At 50.3% G+C, this 11,009-nt stretch overlaps 1 protein-coding gene across 1 annotated transcript; it reads left to right on the plus strand.

Moving 5' to 3' along the window:
• The first annotated feature begins 2,083 nt into the window (after positions 1–2,083).
• TSSK4 (testis specific serine kinase 4) lies at positions 2,084–7,531 on the plus strand. Its single transcript, XM_048518285.1, has 3 exons — positions 2,084–2,298; positions 4,270–4,633; positions 7,244–7,531. Exons 1-3 carry the CDS (start codon positions 2,087–2,089, stop codon positions 7,529–7,531), a joined length of 864 nt encoding a protein of 287 aa, XP_048374242.1. The 5' UTR covers positions 2,084–2,086.
• The last annotated feature ends 3,478 nt before the right edge of the window (positions 7,532–11,009 follow it).

Genomic DNA, 11,009 nt, shown 5'->3' on the forward strand with positions numbered 1-11,009 from the left:
AAGGATATCTGGAGTCCTCCATCTGGGGTAGAAGAGAGGTGGATCTTCACTGGATCTCTGTGCTTCCGATGAACTGAAATAAAGACTAGTCAAATGGATGAAACCCACCCTCAGAGTGGACAGGGATGCCTGGTGGAGCAAGCTGACCATCTTTTATTTACTAGACTGGGGCTGGCGTTCCTCCTGGCTTCCCAATAATTTCAGGCTGCAACTTCCCACCCCGTCGAGAACTCCAGGAGCTGAAGCCCAAACTATCAACAAATTAAAGAGGGGGCTGAGATCCCAAACGAGACTTCAATCATGGTCGAGCACACGACGTCCACGCCATACATCTCGGTGATGGATCAGTATGGCTACCAGATCGGCAAAGTGATTGGGCACGGATCCTACGGTACAGTCTACGAGGCGTATTTCGCCAAGCAGAAGACCATGGTGGCGATCAAGATCATCTCCAAGAAGAAAGCGTCAGAGGATTACCTCACCAAATTCCTGCCCAGAGAAATACAGGTCACCTACCTTTGTAGCAGTGGGGTCTTGACGGATGGACCAGAAGGTCTAGTTCAGACTTGGGCATTATACGGCCCGCGGGCCACATCCGGCCCACCGGATGAGCCTGACTGGCCCCCCACCTTGCTGGGGAGCGAGGCACCTTTGAAAGCCCTACAGAAGCCGGTTGCTGACTTCTGCGGGGTTGCTGACTTCTGCGGGGCTTTCAAAAGCGCCTCGCCCCCCTGCCTTTTGGCCCGGCCCTCCACAATATTTTCTGTTTCTTATGCGGCCCCATGGAAAAAATAATTGCCCACCCCTAATCTAGTTAAACACCTCACTGTCCTGCAGGAAGCTAGCCACAAGCCCAACTAGGTCTTCCAACTCCACCTTTGGAAATCCCTGGAGTTTGGGGGAGGGTCCCTGGGAGGGCAGAGTTTGAAAAGGGGAAGGGTCTGGGCAGAGATGTCATTCTATAGAGTCCACCCCCACCCCTCAAACCTGCTACTTCCTCCAGAAGTCTGGGGTCAGTCTTCTCTGGAAAAAGTCCAGGGTCCACCTGGAGGTCAGCAAACGGACCTAACAGTTAGGGTGACCTAGAATATTTCCAGCTAATTATTGCTAAAAGAGAGGTCTAGCTACTCAGGAACTCTTTTCCCCATATTCTGAAATGTGACAGGTTTTAGGGTGCGGTTTTTTTTTGTCATTGTCGTTGTTTACATTGTATTGGGTTTTATGAGTTTTATGTTGTACCCCAACCTGACACCTTTGGGTTTAAGGCAGGATAGAAATGCACGGAAATAAAAAAATTTTTTAATACTAATTTAATGGAAATTACTGCATTTCTTAAAATGAAACCGTTCTAATTGTTATATAACAGTGATGGCCAACCTTTTCGAGACCGAGTGCCCAAATTACAACTCAAAACCCACTGATTTATCGCAAAGTGCCGACACGGCAATTTAACCTGAATGCTGAGGTTTTAGTTTAGAAAAAACGGTTGGCTCCAAGGCATGCATTACTCGGGAGTAAGCTTGGTGGTAGTCAGCGGCTTTGCTTTGAAGCAACTGTGCAGCTCTTCCAACAGGTGAAGCATGACCCTAGGAGGGTTTACTCAGAAGCAAGGCCCATTGCCAGCAACCGAGCTTACTCCCAGGTAAAGGATCGTGCTTTAGTTCTTCGCATGAAAATCAGTGGGGTTTAACAGCACTTAACAGGGTTACCTACACTGCTTCCCCAAAATTAGTTCTTAGGTTTAATGCTAATAATCGAGCCCAGCAGCCCAGGGCAGCCTAGATGTGTGTGTGTGTGTGGGGGGGGGGATGGGACTCCGTGTGTGCCCACAGAGAGGGCTCTTAGTGCCACCTCTGGCACCCGTGCCATAGGTTCACCACCACTGTTATATAATGTTATTGTTTATTTGTAATGTATGTTTCCCTCCCCAAGTTGGTCTACATGACCATATTGAAATTGAATCTAAACTGCTTAAAGATTACTGGGGGTGTGAAACTGGGGTGGACTTCGGTGGGAGAAAGCGGCACGGCCACAACCAACCAAGTAGCCAACTCTTGAACTTCAAACCCCCTACCTCCTCCAGGTGATGAAAAGCCTGCGGCATAAATACCTGATCAGTTTCTACCAGGCGATTGAAACCACGTCCCGACATTATATCATCATGGAACTGGCCCCCAGCGGTGACGTGTTGGAATGGATCCAGAAATCGGGAGCGTGTTCCGAGGCCCTGGCAGGAAAGTGGTTCTCACAGCTTGCTCTGGGAATTGCCTACCTACACAGCAAGGGTATCGTACACAGGTACGTAGCAGAGGAACGGGAGGCAGGGAGAAGTGCCCAGAGACTGGCAAGGATATTAAGTGCTTTTTGTAAAGGAACCTCACGGGGGCAGTGACTTGTTCTCCTGGCCAGAGGCTGTGTGTCTTTCACACCTGCATTGTATGAAGGAATTCAGTGTGTAAGTCCCCTCCCAGATTATTAAAACAAGATTCCAGAGGCACTGACTGGGGCAGGCTGGCAATTGACTGAACATCTGGAGAGCCGCAGGTTGCAGACCCCTGGGGCATCTGATCTCTGTTGTCTGGAGATCCGTAATTCTAGTGGAGCTCCATACCCCGCTTGGACCTCAGTGTCAGTGTGGGCTTAATGTCTGGTGGCCTCTTTGGATTACTGAATATCTAACTTCCTCTTACTCGCTGTGCTTGCAACGTAGATAACAGTGGCATCTCTGGGCCTCTCTGTGAAGGGAGGGGTAGCCACAGAGGTGGGATCCAGCAGGTTCTCACCAGTTCCTGAGAGTGGGTTACTAATTATTTGTGTGTGCCAAGAGGGGGTTACTAATTGGGTCTGCTTTTCCATTAGAAAGTCCATTAGAAAGTCTAAAAATCATAAAGTCCTGTTGTTTCCTATGTGGCTGGTTAGCGAAGGTAGAAAACGGGATAATTCTCCCTGTTGGGCTGTTTTAAAAACATGTTTTAGAAATATGGTAAAGTTCCTTGTTTAAGGAAAGTCTCCTTCTTTTGATTTCTAGAAACAAAACTAAGTATTCGAAAGTATTAAGTATTTGACAGGCAGTCAATTAGAGGAGAAGTAGTTGCTTCTGTTGGCAGGAGACGATAGGATTTGCTATAATGAGTTTAAATTATGGACAGAAAGATACCAGCTGGAAATTAGGAACTTTTTTTTTACAATAAGAGTTGTTTACAGTAACAGAGAAATTATTAATGCCATGCCCCCGGAATGCCTGGCCACGCCCCCGTCGTGCCCCACCCAGCCCCATTGGTGCTACGCCACTGTTTGAATCCCACCACCAAGGGAACATGTTACTAAAATTTTTGGATCCCACCACTGGGTAGCCAGATGGCTCTCTATCTTTCCCCAGATCTTGGGAATGGACTTTCGCTTTCTTCTACTTTCCCCGGGGTCCTCTCTGGACCTGGTCGCTCAGGTCACCCCGGTCGCCCTGCCCTTCGCTCCATCCGCTGACATCGCTATGGAGTTGGATGCGGGGAAAATAGCATGACTGGCTTCATCTCAGGTCTATGATTCATTCAATGACAGACTCAGGATTCTCTCAATCAGAAGTCTTTAGTTGAAAGTCCATTCCCGAGGTCTGGGGAAAGATAGAGAGCGACCTGGCTTCCCCTCCCTTCACAAAGAGGCCACTGTTGTCTACACCGAAAGCAGGGCAAGTAAGAAGAAATGAAAGGAGAGATTCAGGAACCCAAAGAGGCCGCCCAGACTTTAAGCACACACTGATATTCTGAGATTGCGGGTTGATAAACAAACCCAATCTCCCAGCCATATAGACCCGATAGTCGTCCGCACTAGCAACACCAGAGGTGGGATCCAGCCGGTTCTCACAGGTTCCCGAGAGTAGGTTATTAATTATGTGTGTGTGCCGAGAGGGGGTTACTAGTGGGTGATTTTGCCACGTGATTTTTGCCTTAGTGACGCCCCTCCTCTCAGCAGCAGCGCGCAGAACTTGAAGCAGTCTAGCAGGAGGTGCACCAGCGTGTGTGACAGCCTGCGCCTGCGTGCATTCATTTCCCACCCAAGCACCAGTGCAGCGGCTGCATCCTTGCCACAGCCCCGTCCAGGAATGCCCGGCCACGCCCCCGTCATGCCCCGCCCAGCCCCATTGGCGCTACGCCACAGTTTGAATCCCACCAACCATGGGAACCTGTTACTAAATTTTTTGGATCCCACCACTGAGCAACACCCCCCTCGCCTTCAGGCCGACTCTCCCTTTCTCTTCCTGGTCCATTCCAGGGACCTCAAACTTGAAAACCTGCTCCTCGACAAGCGCGAGAACATCAAGATCTCCGACTTCGGCTTCTCCAAGATGGTCTCCCCCCAGACGCAGCCGCCGCCCACTCCTTCCTACCGCATGATGAGCTGCTTCTCCCACCTGAGCCAGACCTACTGCGGCAGCTTCGCCTACGCCTGCCCGGAGATACTGCTGGGGCTGCCCTACAACCCGTTCCTCTCGGACATCTGGAGCATGGGGGTCATCCTCTACACCTTGATGGTGGCTCACCTGCCCTTCGACGACACCAACCTCAAGAAGCTGTTGCGGGAGACCCAGAAAGAGGTGGCCTTCCCCAGCCACATCCATATCTCTGACGAGGTCAAGGTGAGGGTGGCTCGGGGGCTCTTGCGGAGGCCAACCTCCAGGGGGCGCCTGGAGATTTTCTGGAAGGACAACTGGTCTGTAGACTACGGAGAAAATGGCTGCCCGGGAGGCTGGACTCTGTGGCCTTGTACCCCATTGAGGCCCACGCCCTCCCAGCGTGGAGGTAGTGGTTAAGAGCAGGTGCACTCTAATCTGGAGAACCGGGTTTGATTCCCTTCTCTGCCACTTGAGCTGTGGAGGCTGATCTGGTGAACTAGGTTAGCTTGTGCACTCCCACACACGCCAGCTGGGCGACCCAGTCACAGTTCTTCGGAGCTATCTCAGCCCCACCTCCCTCACAGGGTGTTTGTTGTGAGGGGGGAAGGGAAAGGAGATTGTCAGCCGCCTTGAGTCTCCTTGTGATATTTATGGATTTTCACTGAAGGGTTGTTATTTATACAGAGACTTTTAGCCTTTTGTGTGTTTGTCGGGATCCCCTTTTTTGCTTGTAATGTGTTCTCCACCTTTTGTGTTATTCTTCATTGCTGGTAACTGGTGTCCGTTATACAGTACTTTTTAATTGTTTCTATTCAAGGTATAGTTTTAACGCTGTTCTTTGGGCTTAGACAGAGGTATTTTTTCTGCGGTATCCATAACGTTTCTGGCTCACCTTGTGCACTGTCAAAGGGAATTGTCAAAGGTTCCCAGCTGGCTGAAACTCCAGTTGCCTTCTTTTAGTTTGCATGGTTGGCTCCCTCTCTCATTTGCAAGGTGTCTCCATCTGAAGCAGTGGGGAAGTCAGGGGAGGGAAGGCCCTTCCAGCTCTTCTGGCCGAAAAGAGGGCCAGTCCCTGATAAACACCACCTCAGGCTGCAGCCCATTCTGCTGAGCTCACCTGCCTCTTCCCACCCACCTGGAGCCCTGAGGCTGTATCGAGGGGGCGGCAGGAATACCTGCTACACCTCAGCTGATCCCTGGAATTCCTCCAGTGAGGACAACCAACTCTGACAGGTTGGCCTAGCCCTATATCAGTGACGGCGAACCTTTTCGAGACCGAGTGCCCAAATTGCAACCCAAAACCCACTTATTTATCGCAAAGTGCCAACGCGGCAATTTAACCTGAATACTGAGGTTTTAGTTTAGGAAAAAACGGTTGGCTCCAAGGTGCGCATTACTCGGGAGTAAGCTCGGTGGCAGTCGGTGGCTTTGCTTTGAAGCAACCGTGCAACTCTTCCAACAGGTGAATCACGACCCTAGGAGGGTTTACTCAGAAGCAAGCCCCATTGCCAGCAACCGAGCTTACTCCCTGGTAAAGGATCACGCTGTAGTTCTTCGCATGAAAATCAGTGGGGTTTAACAGCGCTTAACAGGGTTACCTACACTGCTTCCCCAAAACTAGGTCTTAGGTTTAATGCTAATAATTGAGCCCAGTGGCCCAGGCCAGCCTAGATGTGGGGGGTTGGGGGGCGACTCTGTTTGCATGTGCCCACAGAGAGGGCTCTGAGTGCCACCTCTGGCACCTGTAACATAGGTTCGCCACCACTGCCCTATATCATGCTGCAGCTCAGGACACTTTCCTGCAGAGGTGTCATCAATACTTGCTCTGGCAGCGAATCCCACATTTTAACAACTAGCTACGCAAAGAAGTATTTCCCTCCTTTTGGCCCCGAGTCGACCTGTACGGCTCAGCAAAAATGAAACCGGGGGAAATCCTAGACTCAGGATAGGCTGTGCTTGATGAAGGGAGTGAAGGTGAAGGAAAAGAGATTCTAAACACCAGGAGAAAACTTCCTGACAGTCAGGGCTGTTTTGACAGTGGAATGCACAACCTCAAAGTGTGGTGGAGTCTCCTCCTTTGGCCATCTGTCAGGAGTGCTTTGATTGGGTGTTCCCAGAGGTGGGATCCAGCAGGTTCTCACAGGTTTCCGAGAGTAGGTTACTAATTATTTGTGTGTGCCAAGAGGGGGTTACTAATGGGTGATTTTGCCACGTGATTTTTGCCTTAGTTGCGCCCCTCCTCTCAGCAGTAGCGTGCAGAACTGGAAGCAGTCTAGCAGGAGGTGCACCGGCGTGCGTGGCAGCCTGCACCTGCGTGCATTTGTTTCCTGCCCAAGGACCGGCGCAGCGGCTGCGTCCTTGCCACAGCCCCGCCCAGGAATGCCCCGCCCCCGGAATGCCTGGCCACGCCCCCATCGTGCCCTGCCCAGCCCCATTGGCGCTATGCCAGTTTGAATCCCACCACCATGGGAACCTGTTACTAAAATTTTTGGATCCCACCACTGGGTGTTCCCGCATGGACGCCATATGGCTTACATGGAACGCTGTAATTTTATGTAATTTTATATATTTAATGACGTTATTGATTTTAAATGTTATTGTTATTGCTATATTGTTTATAATGTTTGTTGTCCACCGCCCAGAGCCCTTAGGGGATGGGGCGGTTTATAAATGCAATAATTAATACATACATACATACATACATACATACATACATACATACATACATACATAAATGGCAGGGGGTTGGACTTGATGGCCCTTTGGGGCCTCTATGATTCTATGAAGGGGGTGAGCCCAGCTGATCAATAAGGGTGAATGATAAGCTATCTACCCTTTCCTCTCCCTTTCCAGGATCTGGTCCATCGCATCCTGCGCCCAGCATCCAAGCGGCTGAACATTCTGGACGTGCTAAAGACCGCCTGGGTGCTGAAGTACCTGGCCGAGAAGCCCACCACCGAGATCAAAGCGCTGGAGGCCATTTGTGGCCCCCGTCCGGCGGACGCGGCAGGGGCCAGGGCCGCCACCCCCAGCACCAAGTCCCGGTCCTTGACCCTCATCCCTGACAAGAAGAGGGGCGCCAGCCGCACCCGAAGCACCGGCCAGTTGAAGGGGACCAAGAACACGGAGAAAACCAGTTGAAAACGGCCTATTAAAAGGAGAGAGACTGTGCCATGCGAACTTCCAAGGAGGAGCCATTTCTTAGCAGGAGGGTTGTGCTTATTGTGGGTGGGCGAGAAAAAAAACCCGCACTGCAGGGCTGGGAGCTCCCAAAGGGTGCCACAGTTCATACGCCCCTTTCTTTCAGGAGAAGGGGGAAGCAAGATTTGGAACGTAACCTTTAACATTGGACGAAAGAAGACGGCATTAGACGGTCTAAGGTTGAAAGCGAGAGACGGCATTTTTTTGTTTTTGGAGGGGGGAGTTTCCTGACATCATTCCTGTTCCTGAGGCAGATCAGAACAAGGGTCCTGACATCGTTTCTAGATTTCTTTTTTTTCCAGTCTGTGACAAATGTAGGAGACAGTTTTGATGAAAAGCTGGCCAACCTCCCGCCCTTTCCTGTTCTTTTCGAGCGCGTTTGCGTCAAAAAACAATACTGTCCAACAAAAAAAAACCTGTCGTCGTTCTTTTCTATGAAATTAAAAAACAAACAAACGGACATGCGACATTTGAAACATGCAGAATTTGTTAGGGCCTGGATCCCAGGGGTGGTTTCCTCAGATAGGAGGGGCTAGCAAAATCCCACCCCTCCCACACCCCTCCCCAGGTATTGTCCCAAGGGTCCCGTTTTTAACAGGAACACATTTTGGGACTCCATAGGTGAAAATCCCTTCAATGCACACACACACACAAATCTGAGGTAGATCAGAACCCTGGTTTCTTCATGGTAGGAGCAGCAGTGGCGTAGGAGGTTAACAGCTCATGTATCTAATCTGGAGGAACCGGGTTTGATTCCCAGCTCTGCCGCCTGAGCTGTGGAGGCTCATCTGGGGAATTCAGATTAGCCTGTGCACTCCCACACACGCCAGCTGGGTGACCTTGGGCTAGTCACAGCTCTTCGGAGCTCTCTCAGCCCCACCCACCTCACAGGGTGTTTGTTGTGAGGGGGGAAGGGCGAGGAGATTGTCAGCCCCTTTGAGTCTCCTACGGGAGAGAAAGGGGGGATATAAATCCAAACTCTTCTTCTTCTAGGCTAATTTCGCAGCAATATCCTCTCCAACGCATGGGAACCAAATGCAAATTTTTTTTGAGCTCGTCAGACGATTTTTTGAGTAAAGGTATCAACAGGCTGCTTGGCAGACAAATTCACAAATCGCCTGTCACCTTTACCCTGAACAGGGTATAGCAAAAACACAGCTGGTGGTTTCACCGCAATGCCCAGCGGTGTGGGAAGCCCGTCTGCAGCTTGTGCTTTTCGTGAAATGTCGGTCAGATTCTGGTACGGAGATTATGCACAGCGATGTGCTTCAGCCTAACGGATGAGCCAGATGTCATTCCCAGCTTCTCTTCTGAAAGGTGCCATGGACAGCGCGATAACCCGGACGTCACGCGCCAACCAAAGCATGCATCCGGTGTGATAAGATTCTTGCACTGGTCAAATCAAACCAGTTGCCAATGCCCTTGCATTGGGACTGGAAGACTGTATGCATGCACCGTCTTTGAACCTTGCATAAATTATGGCTTGCTCTCGCGTGTCTGGAACATGAATTATTCAGAAAGTAAACAAACTAGATCAACCGGACAGTCTGAGAGAGCGAAGGCATCTAGGTGGTTGCTTGAAAGTGGAAGAGTTCCCTCTCGAGACGCGTCTCCAGACGGCCTGAAGATCTTTTTGACCATATGCATCTCGTTCCTTCTTTGAGAAAGGGCTGGCCTGCCTTGGCCAAAGGCCGCTGCAATCCTGTCGAAGCAGAATCCACTGTCAAGGACGGAGTTCGCTCTACCAGCTTGGCCATCAGTCACAAGGTACGGAGTACCTCCACAGGTCACCAGAACACAACAAAGGATAGTTCTGGTCAAGATGCTGGCAAGAGCTGGTCGGTTTCCTGTTCCGAGGTTCCCATTCAGTTTTGGGCGTGTAGCTGGCGCAGCCATCGATTCATTCTTGCAGTGTTTTCCAAAACGTCTGCAACTCACCCAGACGATGACGCAAGATATTCTTATCAGCTTCTGCGACGACATGCTCATCTTGTTTTCGCTTCCACCCCAGGTGAAGTGATGCAAATATCAAAGCCTTTTCTTGTTTGAAGGCTGCATGAGTCTGTCTTGGATCGAGTCCCTTCTGTCAGCGCCAAGCATCTTTTTCAAGCAACAGCCACCAACTGCTTCTGCCCTGCTTGTTTAGAACTGAGCAGAGAGGCACGATGTGGTTCTGTAGGCACAGCTGTCGTGAAGACCAGGAAATACAGGAAATCTGTCCAAATTCTGGAATGCTTTGCCACGATGGTCTTACCACTTTGTTTGCTGACTCCATCGTGATCAAGCACAGATGTTGCGTAGGGGCGCAAAGCGGGCTCAGCATTGGACAACCAAGCTAAATGCAGAATATGTTACCTTGATTCCTCCGCCCCTTCTCCTGTGGCGTTCAGAGATCCTTAAGGGTACTCAGCACCGACCAGATTGAACCTTCCACCCGAACCCTTTAAGCACCACCTAAAATCGAGGAAAGGTCGGCTACGGAAGCTGACGCAAGACGTTCACACACTCTCCCCCACGTAGCCAGTACAGCCATACCTGTGAAGATACAGCCTCGCTCTTTGGAATGGTCAATCAACACAGAATCTGGATTCAGAGTGTTCAAGTTCTGCAATGACCATTCCCCAGTAGCTAAACAGGTCACCAGAACACGACAAAGGATAGTTCTGGTCAAGATGCTGGCAAGAGCTGGTCGGTTTCCTGTTCCGAGGTTCCCATTCAGTTTTGGGCGTGCAGCTGGCACAGCCATCGATTCATTCTTGCAGTGTTTTAAGCACCACCTAAAATCGGGGAAAAGTCGGCTACGGAAGCTGACGCAAGACGTTCACACACACTCCCCCACGTAGCCAGTACAGCCATACCTGTGAAGATACAGCCTCGCTCTTTGGAATGGTCAATCAACACAGAAACTGGATTCAGAGTGTTCAAGTTCTGCAATGACCATTCCCCAGTGTTTCACCAAAATTTCCCCTATTTTTGTAAGTAAGCACATTTTAGATTATTTGGGCAAGAGCGATTCTGGATTCTCACCTTTCTCACAAAGGATGTGGTGCTTTCTCGGGCGGGGGAAGGGTGGTATTTAAGCCTCTAAGAGGACAGTGTGAATCTCAGCCATCCTAGGCCACCTCTGGGATCTATCACACTGAGATCTTCATAAAGGTGATATTACCCCTCTGAACCCAAACCTAAAATCTGAACCCAACATTCTTGTCCCCAAGAGAGCCCGGCCCTCACGTTAACAGCCACCTCCGCATATTTTCAAGGAAAATATACTTGCCTTCCTTCAGTTCCCCGTTTCAAAAAGCACTCCGTTCCTTCCCATGGGAAGTTACATTTGAGCCTAAAGCTGACATTCTACTTCCATACTCTGCGGCAAAGTTTTGGTTCTCCCTTCCTCCAAAATCAAGGTGGCCTGTACGTT

This window comes from Sphaerodactylus townsendi, linkage group LG15 (assembly GCF_021028975.2).
Source record: "Sphaerodactylus townsendi isolate TG3544 linkage group LG15, MPM_Stown_v2.3, whole genome shotgun sequence".
Classification (NCBI taxonomy): domain Eukaryota; kingdom Metazoa; phylum Chordata; class Lepidosauria; order Squamata; family Sphaerodactylidae; genus Sphaerodactylus; species Sphaerodactylus townsendi.

Bases quoted from the DNA above. Each gene is read 5' to 3' on its own strand.
- TSSK4 (XM_048518285.1), top strand. From the start codon at position 2,087: ATGAAAAGCCTGCGGCATAAATACCTGATCAGTTTCTACCAGGCGATT. The intron at 2,299-4,269 runs GTACGTAGCAGA...GGTCCATTCCAG, and splicing joins AGCAAGGGTATCGTACACAG to GGACCTCAAACTTGAAAACC. The intron at 4,634-7,243 runs GTGAGGGTGGCT...CTCCCTTTCCAG, and splicing joins ATATCTCTGACGAGGTCAAG to GATCTGGTCCATCGCATCCT.